General features: G+C 44.5%; 1 protein-coding gene across 2 annotated transcripts in view; it reads left to right on the top strand.

Moving 5' to 3' along the window:
• The window catches only part of LOC111861925 (integrin alpha-PS2), a 326722-nt gene that overhangs the window by 80757 nt on the left and 228453 nt on the right, over positions 1–17512 (top strand). For both annotated transcript variants that reach the window (XM_023846892.2, XM_023846891.2), the window contains exon 2: positions 13504–13625. In XM_023846892.2, the coding sequence (XP_023702660.1) occupies positions 13504–13625 (122 nt within the window). The remainder of the gene's footprint in view (positions 1–13503; positions 13626–17512) is intronic.

Below are 17512 nucleotides of genomic sequence, written 5' to 3'. Positions count from 1 at the left end.
GAGCAGTGGCAGCCGAAGACGAAGATAAGAATAGACAGGGATAGGCTCCTGCCACACAGGCAGAGTATGGTAGCCTCGACAGCAACGCCCCTTTAAGATATAATGATGAAGTGTATTAATAAAGTATTAAGTCGCTACCTGTAAGCTACGGGAGGAGTGGTCAAGGAGCAAGGACTACCTGCCAGGGAGTAGTCCCCACGATTGAAAGGAAAGAAAATAGATGGTGGCAGCTTTTACCGAAAAGGAAACCCCGAACAGGAGAATCCTAGCTAAGGGTGAGCTAGGAGGATTGTGATAACTCCTTACAGGGCAAGTGACGGTGGAGGCAAGGAAGGAGACCTCCACGGCCCCCTACTGGCGGCGTAACAGTGGTGGCAGAGGAGGCTGACTCCACGCCCCCCTGCTCCACGGCATTACAGTGGCGGCAGCGGGTGGGATACCTCCATCCCCCCCTGCGCCGCTAGGGCATTACAATGACACAATCTGATTATGATCAGTATATATTTGTATATGTATATATTTTAACTTTTAGATCATGTCCTGTAATAGTGGCTTGTAACTGTATTGATGTAAAGGTGTCCCTCTGAAGATGGTCTCTGAAGACCGAAAAATGTAAGGGCATGAATAATTGAAATAAAAAAAAATCTTAACCATTCACACTGGACGGCACTGTTTGACTTTTTCATAATGTATACTCATTGCTAGGCAACGACTCGGTAGACATTCCCGCGCGAGCCAACGCCCGCAACAATACGACATCCATTGCTAGGCACGAATCAGTAAACATACCTCGTTAACAATAGACGCCGTGTTTTCTGCGTGGCCCGTACAAAGTGGTTATAAAGAAGTGTTCGGTAGCACAAAGAGAGTGAAGAGTCAAGTTTCGGTCCGCCAGCCTGCCGGGATACGAGCTTGGAATTGGATTGAGTCGAGTCTTCGCAAGAAAGGAATCAGGCGGTGCAAAGAAGACTTCGTGTGTGATTTGAAATGACAGTGAGACTGTAGTAAATCCGTTGCCAGGAGACGACTAGTAAAGACTTGGAATCCCAATGCGTGTGCAACGGTGAACTTGGAAGTGTGTAGATCAGCGATAGCGTTGTAATTGCCTGTAGTCTCGGGTTGTGTGCATGAGATGTCAATAAATGCAATCATCCAGTCCAAAACCCGTTTTATAAGTCACGTAGCAACCCCTAAACGCGACAATATTAAGCGTATCTCACAGGCTGAAGCACAGCGTCTGATTCGGTGAGCAGATTCTTTTAAAATGCGGTAAGTGAGGCTCACTAAACGGTGTTGGGAACTCCCCCACACGTGGAATTTCCAGACCACCTCTGAGGCTTACCCAGTCTCTTATATGTTCCACACTAGGATGTCTTCTTCGGTTTCAGTCTCTTATACCTCTGGCTTATCTCCGCAGCGTCTGGACTTGCTCATCTGAGTACACCAAGTTCCGAAGGAGAGTCTTGTCAGCAGGTAGGATGTTGGCAATGTGACAACATTCGGCCATGCAGCTGGCACCACTGACTGAATCTGTAACATTTCACTTGGAGAGATTTATCAGAATCATCCAAACAATTTTCTATGGTAATTTAATTCACGGGCTGCTCATCTTGTTGGCTTCAGTGGACTCCTAACGAAGGACTGACTCACTATTTTGATGTTATGGTCACTCACAAACGGTCGGCCGGATATTTTCCCTGTACACAAACAACAGTGACAGAAATAAAATACTACTCGCTCGTTCGTGACCTACTATATCACTTACATTCCTGGAACGACAGCTCGTTGCAATGGTAACCCCAAATAAAAATATAAGGAAGTAAAAACAGTAAAGCCATTCTGTGACAGACCGTGGAGATCCATAGGGCTGTGAGACGTCGAGGCTGCCACATTTTCTCGACAGTTAACAGATGGCGCTGAGCTTGTCAGCCTAGAGGGTGAGTCCACCCCATTGAAGTAGTGCGGCTGGAAGGATCAGGTAAATTTAAAAACCCAATAACCTAATCGGGACTCGAACCCGACACCTTCCGGCTTCTAGTAAAGTGCCTCAATCAACTACGCTACCGCCTGATTAATTCTTCGTATATTAATATCAATAATTAAAATTATGCTTTAAAATTTAAGGCCTAACTTTAAATAAAGATACCTTTGCCTCTTTGCTTAATTAATTAAATATTATGGTACGAAGATACACGTGGGAGTGGAGATATAGCTCCACCTCTCTTGCTCTCGGCACTAGATGGAGGTAAGTGGTCAGCTTCACGCCTCTGCCGCTTTACCTCCGTTGCCCATTTAGTAGGAGGCTGTGCGACCACCAAATTCAGTCTGGAAGCTGAGGAGAAAAGAAAAATCTTGTACTGCTGGGAAGCGAACACAAGCTCTCCAGCCTATATCTATACCGTCGTATACAGTCGTATACCGACTGAGTTATCCCGGCTCCCTTTGAGAGTAAATTTCTGGCAGTTTCCATGATTTGTTGAGTGCCTTCCTGGAGCAAGTCACTGCCATCTGCATTGAAAATCTGTAGGTAAGGGATGGTCACGCGACGATCCCGTCCCCTCAAATATATGAGAATGAACGTTGCAGATGCCTGGATTCAGTCTTCTTGCGTTTGCTTTGTAAATACGAAAGCGGACACAACATAAAAGATTTCGAAAGTTTACGAATAATATTGATCTATATAATTGTAGTTGTATTTGAATTGTATTCACTGCGCGTAGTGTGTTCTTTATTGTTTGTGTTTTGCTTGAGCGTGGTGTGTTATTTTGTGTGATGTGTGTTATGTCTTACTGTAGTACCACTGCCACCGGGTAAAAATCCATTGCAGTTAAAATAATAATAATAATAATTTTGAATGGTTCCATAGCCCTCCCTGTTCTTAATTCAAAGCAGATTTGTCCACATTATGGTTTTCATCACACGATGACCCAAGTTTCTTCTGTCAGCATTTTCCATTTGTCATTCATAGGAGTTAATATATCAGTTGCATTGTAATACACTTCTTAAGTAGCTTCAAAAGTAGGACCCATCTGGGTCATAGGCTGCGGGGAGTTCACGCGATTTATGTATTACGGGAGCAGAGAACCGAAACATACGAAGCAGCTGAAGAAAAGTCAGAAGTGCAGGTGATGAACATTTTGAATGGACAGTTTGCGTGTTATCGCTACGAGGTAGCCGTAAACATTTGATATGCTTATCAAAACACCAGTAACGAGTTTCCGCGTGCTTACGGAATATCGGTTTACAAATGTTTTGTTAACGATGCTATCACTTAGGCTTTACAAGTATGAAAATAACAAGCACAGTGACTGCTTTTAGACACGAAAGGACAAAGGGCCATCAGCTTAGCACGAACTGGAGTTCGAGGGACAGTCAGGAAATAGGTCACAAATGGAAATAAAGCAGCTGTAATGGCCGTAATAGGTTTCCTATTTGTATCACTAGCAGCAACAGAGTCATTACAGTCTAGGTAGCAGACGCGCATGCGCATGTTCAGAGGCTGGTCAAAATGGCGACCGTGCTTGAGGAGTGTGTTACCGAAGAGCATCGTTCTATTGTGCGCTTTTTGTAAGCAAAAGACTCACTGCAAAGGATATTCATAAAGAAATGTTTCCTGTTTACTGTGGGAAGTGTTTGTCGCGTAAAGCGATTCGGAACTGGGGCGAGAAACGTAGCAAATGTTTCGCTGATGAAGGAGAGTTGAAACGAAGGAACGAAAGTGGCTTAGACAACAGTGAAGAGACTGCTATGCCGTTTGTTTCGACGTACTGGTAAAGCGGAGGGACAAATTTATCAGTGTTGGTGGAGGATACATCGAGAAATAAATGTTTTTTTTTTCTTCCAGGTTCGCATATCGCATGTTTTACGTTTTATATCGATCCGTGATCTCTTTACTCACTCCCTTTCGTAGAATATAAAAGGAGCCAAGATAGCTCAGTCGGTATTGTGAATGAGCTATGGGCTGGATGACCGAAGAATCGCGTTTAGATTTTCTCTTCTTTATGGCGTCCAGATCGTTTGTGGTGCCCACCCATCCTCCTTTCAAATGTGTCTTTGGGCTCTTCCCACGAGGAGCAAAGTGAGCGGAGAGTGCAGTTGACCACTCACCTCCATCTAGTGCTGAAGCTAAAAATGTGTGGAGTTTTGCCATCACCCCCATACGCCTTCATGCCATCTGGTGCGGTCACGAGTTATTTATACGATTGATAGTTTCTTGAGAGAGAGCATCTTCTTCAGGTTTCAAAGAATGTTTTTCGTATTTCTGTAAACTCTTAATTATTAAGCGGATGTTGTGGGTGCGTGCTACAGGGTAGTAATTCTTCATCTTCATCCCTTAAAAGGAATCAAGTGCTGGAACAAGTTGACCGGCTAAATTCTTCCCCGGCCAGGCGTGGAATGATAGTCCAGTGAGAATGATCACCTTCGGTGATCTGTTGTTAATTGCGGTAACCACATTTCCCGCGTGCTTTGCTTTGAATTCTGATGTAAAAACAGTCCCAGTCACAGGATTTCTTTTACAGACTCAAGGCACGCTTCTAAATTTTAAATTCTGCCGCGGGAAATGTTTGCTTGAGGACCATAGGCTCAGGCTATTTAAGTTAAATGGCGCAAGTAAGTAATAAATCTGGAAGGTTTTGGAACGAACCAGTCTTCGTCTCATGACTTACCATTCCCGAATTTTCCCGGTACTGCTGAGTAAAACCAAGAAATAACTCGTAGAATCTGAGGGTCTCGTATTTGTGGCTTTATGCGTTCTATCTTCTGGGATATAACGCCGAGTAGTCTGTTGATGTTGCTAGCTGCTTCATGCCAGTATATTACTTGACTTATTCTTCAACCCTGAAGATGGAAGCGTCATGTTCCTCAGAAACGTCAGCTTTACTTTAATAGGACTACGCAGTGTTATATCCCAGAAGATAGAACTTAATGCCTCGGCCAGCAGAGCCGGTTTTGGGCTGAGATTTGAATTCGGAATTTCCAAATTACGAAAAAGGTAGGCTACTCGCTCCGCCGCAGCCCTCGGAGAGGACCGGTAGAGGTTCGCAGATAAACTTCTGTAAATCGTTGGAACTTTGTGCTAGCCTGCGTGACTGCAAAATATGGATGAAGAAGACAAAAGTAAAGGGAGGATGGTTCAGTATGTGGTTCGCACAACAGGTTGTTATGGGATGAGATATCGTGTTGATTGATAGATAGGTGCCAACGTTTCGGAGGAATCTGATACCTCCGTTTTCAATGTAACCCTGCAAGTAAACGAGACAGCATCACAGAAAACTTTATAATCATGAAACTTATAATTACTGAAATAGGATTTTTCAAGCATCGAGGTTATTGAAGGGCGAAATTAAGATTTAAGGAACGAAATTAACCAAATGTTGTGAACCGAATTCGGAATTGATCCTTTGACGTAGATTAAGATTAACCGTATTGAAATAATACAAAGTGAAATATACAGCGTGTGAAATACGAGTATATCTATATGAAATAACTAACTGATCTCATGGAGCTGAGTTGCTCTTTAGATGCTGCCAGTCGCTCAGCTACTCAAGAACTTCCCAGAATTTTATGGAATCCGAAGTTTCATTACTGTGTTCACAGCAGCCCTCCACAGGTACCTATATTCAGCCAGATCAATCCAGTCCATACCACCCCATCCTGTTTCCCTAAGATCAATTTTAATATTATCCGCTCACCTACATCTTGGTCTTCCTAGTGGTCTTTTTTCTTCTGGCTTTCCTATCAAAATCCTATATGGATTCCTCTTTTCTCCATTCGTGTTACATTTCATGCTCATCTCATCCTCCTTGACTTGGATCATTCTAATTATATACTTGGCGAAGAGTACAAGTTATGAAGCTCCTCATTATGCAGTTTCCTCCAGCCGCCTGTCAGTTCATCTACGAGGGGTGTCAAATCCAAGTAAAGATTTGGCATGTATGTTTCCGGGAACATTAAATTTGCAGTGATATTTTGGTACGAGTTCCACGTAATCCTGTACAGGTCGCAACCCATCACTTGCTAATCTCTGTGGTGGGATAAGCAGGAACGCTTCTGACATGCGTTTTCTTCGTGCCCCGTTCGAATCTCGGCCAGGACACCAAGTATCCTGGCCGAGGTCCTTAATCGTTTTTCTAAGCACCACGAAGCAAATTCCAACATGCTACCGTAAAGTAGGCCATTATTATTTCTTTCCGAGCGACTGGCGGCGGGCCTGACGACCAAGGGGTCGGAGTTCAAGTCTCTGTGGGGGCAAGAATTTTCACTTCTCTATGTCGTCCAAACAACTTCTGGGGCCCATCGAACCTCCTATCCAGTGGATACCGAGGGTTTTCTCCCCATGGCGTGAAGATGACCTCTCACCACCAACTATTGCTGAGGTCAAGATAAAGTGGGTATATACATCCACTCCCCCGCACGTCTTCATGGTGCAGTGCTCAATTGGTTAAGCATAAGAACAACTGTGCACTTTTTACTGTTTCTTCTCAGTTCGTTGTTTAATAATCATCCTTCCTTTCGATGCTGTACAGTCTAAGCCACAGACCATGCCCAATGTCAGAGATTAATTTCATAGCGGCCGCAGCAGAGCGGTCAGTGCTAATGGGTTCTGACTGAGGTAACTTACGTTATACTCGGGATTACTGCGTGCCTGGGATTTGGTCCATCGTTTAGTTTCGTATGCTGGATTTGTTTCCGTCCTCAGTCGCTGTTCTTTCAGAATATTAGACAATGAACAAAGTCTAGAAATTCAGTAACCCCAACAGAGAAGGTTTCGTATCAGTTTCATAGCACACGTCGTCACAAACTTGAGACGTATCGTGGCTAAACGTCTTATGAAGATGTAGATTCTGTGCTTGTTATTTTCACCGTGTGGATGTCTGCAGTATTGTTAGCGTCTCGGAAGTACACGCTGCCTCCAACATGAAAGACGAAACGTCGGCAACACTGCCCAGAGACCCACGAAGCAAGAAAGTCATCGATGTTAATGTCAAATCGTGATGATATAATGTCTGAGATGTTGCAGATACTGGTCGTATATCCATTGCTAGTCAACGGGTCGGTAAACACATTCTCGCAACACAAGTGCTCAACAATATGATATTCATTGCTAGGTAATCGGTAGACGCGCTTGCCGGACAAAGAAATATGGTGTTTTCGTGGTGTCCGTGCAAAGTGGTCATAAGAAGTGTTCGACAGGACAGTAAAAGCCAGTAGTAGAAGAAGTCCAGTCGGAATTGAGTAAGTCCTAGGCAGTCATGGAAGAAGGGTTCGGTTGAAGATTTATTGTATTATTATTGTGAGTTATTATAATTTGCTGTGATTATGAGTGATTGTACAAGAAGTGATCAATAAATCCAATACAAACCCCATCTTATAAATCACCCATACACTTGACAGTATACGCTCATAGCCTGAAGATGAAGTCAGCATATATCTCTGAAATACTGGCAACACTGTCCACGTGCACACCGTGCGAAAACTGGAAGGGAGAATCAGTATCAACAATGACTATGAAAGCCTCAAATTAATAATCCTGTCATGAAATATTTTCACTCTTATGCCCTGAAGATGGAGATAGTAGGTTTCTCTGAAGCGTTGGTAACGATCAACCAAAGTAGATACGGTTACGTACAAGAATACTGGAACATTTACATTCGTATAGAACTCGCAGCAGAAGGTAAAGTTGTCCCTGTACTTAACTAGTTCACGTAAGCACTATGCTATGAAGGCGTATGGGGGAGTGGATGTATACATCCACGTTTCCTTGACCTCGACACTAGTTAGAGTTGAGTGGTCAGCTTCACGCCCCAGCCTACTTACCACCTGTGTCCTTTGGATAGGACGCTGGGTGGGCCCCAGAACCAGTCTTGGAAGACACGGAGAAGAGAGAATTATTGACCCTACCGGGACTCGAACTCCGAACCTTCCCATCGTCCAGCCGGTAGCCAGTCGCAATACCGACTGTGCGATCCCGGCCCCTAGTACCCACTGTACGTTGTGTAAATTGAATATGCATAGGCCTGTAGGGAAGCGATGGAATTGCTTAATGCCTGTTTTTTTAACTGATGGCACGCGGTTGGAATTCTGACACATTATGGAGGCAGTAATAAGAACGCATTCAGCATTTGCAATAGTGTATGTTGATTGCAGTAATGTGTGCACATACTGTACGCAGTATTGTACGTGCAGCATATGGAGAAGCTGCATCATTCTGCATCGGATGTAATTCAATTCATAGCAAGAAAGGAGACTCGAGCTAACAAGAACGCTTACCTTCGAGCGAATCACACACAGTTCTAAGAAGCCCCTGAACATTACGCTGATAAGAACCAAGTGTTATAAATAGCTCGTTCTTAAATACGTGCTTTCTCACGCCCCATGCCATATGTAGCATTAACTTTAAAGCGTCAATTTTCAACGGTAAAACTGTCTATAAGCTATTAGCAGTGTTCAAACCGGCGACCTTGTAGATATTTGTAGGTCTTCTGCGGGCGCTGCAGTCCTTGATGAACCTGTGAGATTGTCGATTCTCGAAGAGACAACCACATACAAATTTCTATACCTGTATTTATTGTTGCTTTAATAAACATACGGACGAGCTTCTTTTAATGACTAAAACACACTGGATATTCCAGTGTGTTGAGCATTCGTTGGCCGTTGCTCGTTAGTGCTTCGGACGATGGAAGTTCTTCCGCTATGGTCCACGCTATATGGCTTAGGCGCTGACGGTAGAGAAATCACTGGTTTCTGTAGTTCCGTTACTATGACGTACCACACTCTTTCTATGGAGACCTGATTACTGAGTCGTTGAGTAGCAGTGGATGTTTTCTATCTGCGAATGACGACTAGAGTGTCGGAGGTACGTTGTCGCTAACGGCTCGCGAAACAATCGACGTTGAAGCTGCTGTGGTCTGAGCTGATTGGCTAGCGTTTGATTGAATGTGGGTAGCTCACACAAACCTTATCCTCTTTTACGATTATTTGATTTGTTCCCGATCCTGTTACTTTCGTCTCCAATTTCGTGTTCAAACATTCTTCCAACAGAATGCTGCTGCTTGATAACCAGGTTCGCCTTCTCGTCGAGTACCCTTAGGAGTTCTATATGAACGAAAAGGCAAAGGGAACTAAGAATACCGTAACGGATCTGATCAACGCGTTGCCAGGCAACAGCTCTGTAAACACTGTCCAACACGCAACAATATAGGCCAGCGAGCTAGGAACCAGCGTGAGCAGGTGGCTAGCAGACTGAGCCACCACAGAACAGGGACGGGAAGGAGAGTGGGGCACATCGGCAATAAATAGGGAGGAGAAGGGAAGGGCCTGTCTACTTGCTCTCTACAGACTGTACCCCGCTCCTCTTTTTTGAGTTCCTATATGGTTCAATCTCTCTCTTTCCTATTGTTCTTATATAGCTAGGTATTGTCGACTGCTGGCTCAATGTGCTAACCACCTGCTCACGGTGATACCTCGTTCGCGGATTTTTCTGCCTTGAAGACGGAGATACGTTCCTCCGAAACGTCGGTTCACACAAGATCTACACGACGCCACATCCCAGAAGACGGCATTCTTCAAACATATTTTAGTGCGAACGACGATGCACAATACCGAATGGGTAGGATGCTTTTGGGAGGGGGGGCGGACAGTGTGAACCCTGAGGAGAAATGAAAGGTCCATTGCGTCTACAGGAACGAAGCTCCGATTATCCTGTTGTCTTAACTCCTATAGGATTTGCTGTACTGACTGAGCTAGTCTGAAAATGTTTTAACGCTAAATATATGTGTAATTTTATGCAAGAGCTTTCCTCGTTTCTTCGGACCATAGGCGTATAGAGATTGCTGTAAGACTTGGCTATAACTGAGAGAGAGATCTGTTTCTAATTACACAACCACGAGTCCGCCCTCGGGGGTTTCCACTCGTCGATATACTATACATAGAAACTCTGGCAACATGAGGAAGAATGGAACTTCACATTAATGGTCTGTAATGTGGGCCTCCACCCCTGTCTCTTCCGCAGATTGCTATTGTTGACGTCCAGGATTCATAGCTCTCGACGGCCGATTTCATTTACGAGCATAATTGTTCTGGCTTAGAGACTGCCTCAGGCGGACAAAGACGGGCCGTGGAAATTCCATGTTCGCCTGATTTGTTTCGTAACTCCAAAGAAAGGACAGTGGGAACTTCACAAAATTGTTCAGATCATTTCTTCAGTAATCTGAGATTTGAGGTTGCCAGAGCGGTTATCATGAGGAATGCTATCTCCTGGAATGTTGGGATGTTACACTATATAGTCAGCTAGCTATTGGCCGGTTTTTCGAAAGAACTTTATCTTTCTATATGTCTGTATGTCTATCTATCTGTCTGTCTCAATCGCTTGATCTCTTTGACTCTGTCTACTTACCTACCTACGGCTCTACAGCCCTTTTTTAGAACTTGGCAGCTTTTTCAATTTCTTAATCCTATACACAGTCGGCAGGACTCCTTGGACGGAGGATGAGCCCGTCGCAAGGTCGCAACCTACTCACAGGATAACACAAACACAGAATAAATACACACAGACATCCATGCCTTGAGTTACATTTGAACTCACAATATCAACGTTCGACCGAGCGAAGACAGTTCGTGCCTAAAGGGGCCCATACACGTACGAGTCTGGCTCGCGAGTCCGACTCGGCTCGGGTTCCAATGAGCCAAACTCATCCGTGTGTGGGTCACAAAGTTGTGAGTCAGCTCATGTGTTTGTGGTGAAATTAATCCGAGCCCGGCTCCCGAGTCAAGCTCGCCGAGCCAGACTCGTACGTGTTTGGGCCCCTTAGACCAAGCGGCCACTGTGATCGGCTTTCGAAGGAACTTACTGCCTCAATTTTCGCGTTCAAAAGGTAAATGAAGCAAACAAAGAGCTGCTTCACTTTGTTACAACCCAGAGTTCATCTGCTCCACGAGCCATAGAACGTCATACATTTTGTGACCCCACAGAAGAAAACTCCTGTGTACGTATTGTCACGTATTTAGTGACTAGACACGGGGTTTGGATTGATAATCGGATTTATTGAACACTTACAGATCGTAAGTGCAGGTGACCACAGCGCTGTCGCTGATTCACACACACTGCAGTTTACTACATCACACACTGATTGTTCTATCTCCTCTGTTTCCGTGCTTACGCCGTTGCCGGCTGTCATCCCACAACTGGTCCCGAACTGGCCACCCATGACTTCCTATAGGTTAACTTGCTGACGGTCTTCGCCAGCACAGTCATTCCTGGCTTCAGTATCCTCGAGATCCATGACCATAATTTTTATTCTCTCCTAGACATGTATTTCTTTAGAAATGGAGGTCGGGGTCGGTCCTTCTGTGTAGTCGCTGTTTGCTTTACAACAGAATTGGATACAAGGCTTTATTGCCGATGCAGTATTTACGCAAAAGGTAATGTCCCTGTGCTTAACTAATTAAGCACTAAACCGTGAACACGTATGGGGGAGAGGATGCGCAAATACAGATATTCTTGACCTCATCAATAGTTGGAGGTCAGTGGTCAACTTCACTCAGCCGCTTTACCCCCCTGGTAAAATCCCCTGATACTCAACTGGACTGCAGAAACGGTCTGGACTACGTGGAGAGAACAGAAATCTTGCCCAACTCCGATCCCTCGGCTGTCGGGTCCTAGCCAGCCATTATACCGACTGTGCTATCCCTGTTCCTACATTATATTTTTAAGAATATGTAACATATGTAAAGTTCATACAATTTCTAGACTGACATAAATAATAATTGATCATAGAGAAAAATTATATTTGATATGAATCATTAATATTACTGTATATTTATATATTTTGAAGACTTACACAGCCCTCTGCCTTAAACTACACAAGGTACAAACGTCCTACAGCTGTACATCATTGGCTTCTGCAACAGCTTATATTTAAACTTCACGGGTTCTCTTCCCGATGAGGTAATTTGATTTTTCAATTGACCAGATCTTTCCAGCCGCATTATGTACCTGTAGTCGACTCAGCCTCTAACAGAAATGAGTACCAGGGATCTCTGCGAGGGGGTAAAGGGCGGCCGGCTGGCGCTTAAGGCTTATCTGTGAACCGATTGTGTAGAAAATGTGGCAGCCTCGACACCTCACAACGCTGTGGGCCTCCACGGCCTATTACAGTGATAACGTTCTTTAATGGTATTTTATGGTCGAATCCGTTATAAATTAGTCATGCACAAGGAAATTACATAAATCATGTATAATGACGTGAAGTTTCCTTTAACATTTGACTCCCCTGTAGGTGACCGTTTGAGGCTGGAACATGCTGGGCTTCGTAATCACTTATTCGTTTAAAACAGGATGCAGTTCCTGGTATTCCCAACATTGATTCTATCAGACGAATTCTGACGGTGTATAGTACTCATTCTTTTTTTTTAATTCGCTTAGTGGGGGGTAGAGTCCAACTGGGTCCACTCGGCACGGTGCCCACTGATTGGCCTATTGTAGCCTGCCCCTGGTGATTATGATGGAGAATTTGGTGGAATTAAGATTGGCAGGGGAAACTGAAGTACTCGGAGAAAACCCGCCACAGCGCCACTTTGCCCACCACAAATCCCACTGGTTAATTAAGCACAACAGTAAGAAGACGTACCAACGCATTCTTAAGCTCGGTACTAGATTATGTAAGTAGACAGCTTCACGCTCGAGCCGCTGTGTCCGGAGAAAGAGCTCCCCCTTCACCCGCTGGATGGGTGGGTCCCCAGAGCCGATACGGACGCTGTGGAGATCAGCCTTCTTACTTTTTTTTTTATTGCTAGTGGGGTGGGACTAAGTCCCTTGTACTGCGGCCACTTCTGGCCTACTGTACCAGCCCCAGATGATAGGTGAGGGTGATTGTGGACCAGTTGGTGGAATGAAGATTTGCAGGGGAAACCGAAGTACTCTGAGAAAACCCTCCCCACCGCCACTTTGTCTACAACAAATCCCACTTGACCAGACCCGGGATCGAACCCGGGCCGCCGCGATGGGAAGGCAGCGACTAACCGCTTGAGCTATGGCGTGGCGTTCCTACCTTAGTCCAGTCGCTGCAATAGGGTAACTAAGCCACGCAGTCTCTCTCAAAGAATTTCAAAGGAAAACTTTTCCTGTAATAAACATTATTAAATCTGGAACATAAAATCCACCGAGAACACGAATTCTATGTACATGCAATCTTCTTTGCCTTCGCAAACAAACTCCAAAAATTGCTAACCTCAAGAAGTTGTGAGTTTCTGGAAGCACAACTGCATTAATGTAAGGTACACAAATTGATGAAGTAACAATATACACTAAGCGATGCTGCTGTTTAGAGGCACTCTGAATTTTTATTTTTAGCAGAAATGAACACTGAAATACAGACTTACATCGTAAGTGTACCTTCCACTGTGGGCTATTCCTGCAATCTTCTGTTCATGATCATAACGACTACTAACTCAGGCACCTAACATAAAACGACAGAATAGCAGACGTTAGCTTTTGTCTTGCAGGATGTTAGTTGGTGCCCCAGAAGCTCAGACAACGCAACCGGGTGTCAGCAGAGGGGGCGCCGTGTACAGGTGTGACGTCAGCAGAGATGATGCCTGCCAAATTGTGCCTTTCGACATCACAGGTTAGTACGAAATGCTGTCTGTATTTTAATTCACTCTTATAATGCCTACATCGATTAGATCGACGCTAAGAAATGCAATATCTATCCCATTTGTACGACCCATCCATCATTTTGTGTTGGTACGAGTATATGCAAAATGGCTCTTGTGATAGAACCGTGGTGATGAGAAATGTACGTTTCATATATGAAACTACGTAGAAGTCGCACTGAATGCTTTCCATTAGTCTAGGAAAATGTCTATTATGGGCAGTGAGTATTTGTGGAAGGCATGAGGAACACTAGAAATACGTTCAGAATTTTGATGAGAAATGACAAAGAAGAGACCACTTGGGAAAACGAGGCATAGATGAGAGATAACAATAACGAATCTCAATTTTGTTTGTTGGTTATTTAATGACACCGTCAGTATCTTTGACTATATTGTGCCGGATGAATGATGAATTGGCAGGGAGTTGGAAGAAAACTGTCTTGGTCTAATCATGGTACTACATCGGCATTTGTCTGGAGAGACTGACGAAAACCATGAAGAACATCGGCCTGGATAGTCTGTCCAGGCCGAGGTTCGGAGCAGACACCTACAGAACACGAATCTAGAACTCTGCCGCTATGCATATCCGTTTGATAGTAACCATAGTAATTGTGGAGACGGAAGTAGCAACAACAATCGTTTATAGAGCTTATAGAAATAGAGCTATAGAAATGCGAATATATATGACAAAATTGCAAAGAATGCAAAACGTGGAAAACGTAAGCAACCTGGTACTGATTGCAGCTTTCCAATCTTGTTTTGTTAGAAGCTGAACATCATAATTCTGGCAACGTAGTAATGACCCGGCGCGTAAGGCTGCCAACCTCACGGCCACCTGTGAACCAACTGTCTCGAAAATGTGGGAGCCTCGACGGCTCACAAACCTATGGGCCTCCACGGCCTGTTACAGGGATAACTTTGCCTTTATCTTACGTAGTGATGACATCAGCCAATGGCATATCGTGTAATCAAAGTCCAAAATCTCAAATGTTGAGTCTACATCCACTCCTCCATACTTCTTCATGGCTTAGTGCATAATTATTTAAGCACGGGGACAAATTTACCTTACCTCTAAGTGCTAAGTCACATCGTCAAAAAAAAAACTCAATCACGTTAAATTTATCTCGAGAGCTGCGCCATAGCTCAAGCGGTTAGTCGCTGATTCCCATCGCGACGGCTCAGGTTCGATTCCGGGTCTGGTCAAGTGGGATTTGTGGTGGACAAAGTGGAGCTGGGGCAGGTTTTCTCCGAGTACTTCGGTTTCCTCTGCCAATCTTCATTCCACCGACTGCTCCACAATCACCCTCACCTATTATCTGGGGCTCTTACAATAGGCCAGAAGTGGCCGCAGTACAAGGGACTTAGTCCCACCCCACTAGCAATAAAAAAAAGATGAATTTTCTTCAGTATTAATTCTTCGGTTGTCCCGGACTCGCTGATCGACCTACCTCCTCTGGATACACATTGCAGTCGATAGTGGCAATGGATAAGCGGTACCTTTCGGCCGCCTTTCGTCGTTTCCACCAGCATTTCGCCTGTATAGTCATCGCCGTGCTGAAATGTCATTCTTCCATTATACGTGTATTTCACTAATTTTCACAGACCCTGGCGACAAGAATCAGATCTCAGATCATTCGTCTTCTTTCAGTGCAGGGCATGCGCACGACAAACAGATGAATGTCGTCACAATTTGGAACATGGAGTTTCCAAACACTGGGAGGGAAGCCGTCATTTTGTTTCATGAACACCAAACAGTCTTATTTACGTTGTTGTGCAAGTTATTTTGCTGATAATTAATGGTCACGGTATGAACAAAATGTCAGCAGAAATTAAGAGGAGAGAGACAAGAAGGATGCGGAAGAGGATGTAGAATGTACCGCTGGTTGCTTGCTTTGCTTATTCATTGACTCTGAAGATGGCAGCATCAGTAAACATTTACTAAACTACTCGGCGTCGCATCCAGAAGGTCTCTTCAAGTGAGAATTTGTTGTGCTGTGCTGCCATGTCTCGTCAGTTAAGAGGTTCAGTGTGGGGCGGTATCAACTGGATTGATCTTGCTCAGGATGGGAACCAGTGGATGGTTCTTGTGAATACAATAATGGATATACCGGTTCCATAAAATGTTGGGAATTTCTCGGTTAGCTGAGCAACTAGTAAGGCAGAGTTGTCCCTGTGCTTAACAAATCAAGCGCATCTCCATGAAGGCATATGGGGCAGTGGATGTATAGACCCACGTTTTCCTGACCTCGGCACTAGTTGGAGAAGAGTGGCCAGCTTCACGCCTCTGCCGCTTTACCCGCCCGGGGGAAAAAGCCCCCGGTACCCATTGGAGAGGAGGCTGGGTGGACCCCAGAGCCGGTCTGGACAACATGGAGAATAGAAAATTCTTGATTCTACCGGAACTCGAACTCTAACCCCTCGGTCGTCCAGCCCGAAGCCAGTCGCTATATCAACTTCTCTATCCCGACTCCCCTAAGCAACTAGTGGCTTCTCAAAAAGGACTCAGCCCAGCCCCTGCAGTAAGACGAATCGGAGAACTGTTTGTGGAATTCAGCTATGCAACACAATCGTATCTCTCAAATTATCATTTCCACACAGTCTGTTCTTCCGTGTATTTTTTCCTTAGAACGGTTAAGAAAATCATGATAATTGGAATCATTTAGCGAGCTTCACATACCTCTGTAAACGCTGTTTTACGACCCAACAAATTGTCTATTGTTTAATGTCTTGAAAATATTTCTAATTCGTTTTGCTATGCGAAATAGTTTAAAGGAAAAACAAGTATGATTAGGAATCCCGCCAATCGAGTGTGACAGAACGCAAAATTGCTGAATGATATAAATGAATTAATCTTTCGGTGGAGGGCAGTGACATCTCGTATCATCACATGCCTCAAACGGAATTTGCTACAGATGCAAGTACTGTCCCTGGAAGCTGAAGCGATAGCCTTTGATTCCATACGGATATCTCAGCCGTACTGAACCTCTTATTGAAGAGAAATGACAGCTTGGCGCCACAAATTTTCACTTCAAGAGGCCTTCTGTATGTGGTGCCGGTTACTTTTTGTAATTATTTATCGATGTTACCATCTTCAGGTTTAAGGAATGGACAAAACAAACAAGAAACAAGCGGAGATGCGGTACTTTCTACTTCCTCCTCACCATCAATATTGAAATTATCCTACCATCTACGTCTAGTTCTTCCTATCTGTCACTTTCCTTCTGACTTTCACACCGTAACCCTGTACGGATGCCTTCTCCCCTATACGTTCTATGACTTCATCATTGTATTTTTATTTGGCGAAGAGTACAAGTTACGAAACTCTTCATCATGCACTTTTCTCCAATCTCCCGTCACTTCATCCCTCTTTGGTCCAAATATTCTCCTCAGTACCCTGTTCTAAGTACCCGCAGCCTGTGTAAAGTTGTTCCTGTGCTTAAATCATTAAGCACTACGCGATGAATATGTATGGGGAGTAGATGTGTAGATCTGCCTAGTCTTCACCTCAGTCTGTGTTCTTCCCTTAATTTCAGGGACCAAGTTTCACAGCTATACGAAACTACAGGTAAAATTATAGTTTTGTACATACTAATTTTCAGCTGATCACAGTGGCTGCGCGGTCTAAGGCAGGAATTGTCTTCGCTCGCTCGAACGCTTGGATCCTGGGTTCGAATCCATCTCGTGGCATGGATGTCTGTTTATTCTGTGTTTATGTTGTCCGGTTTGCAGGTAGCGGCCTTGCGACGGGCTGATCCACCGTCCAAGGAATCCTGCCGACTTTGTATGAGATAAAGAAACTGAAAAAGCCCCCAAGGTAGAGCCATAGGTGGATGGATGGGAGGGTGGGTGGGTGGATGGA

Source organism: Cryptotermes secundus, unplaced genomic scaffold (genome assembly GCF_002891405.2).
Source record: "Cryptotermes secundus unplaced genomic scaffold, Csec_1.0 scaffold84, whole genome shotgun sequence".
NCBI lineage: Eukaryota > Metazoa > Arthropoda > Insecta > Blattodea > Kalotermitidae > Cryptotermes > Cryptotermes secundus.
Note: the sequence above shows the minus strand (reverse complement) of the source record. Positions and strands in the feature narration are given on the sequence as shown.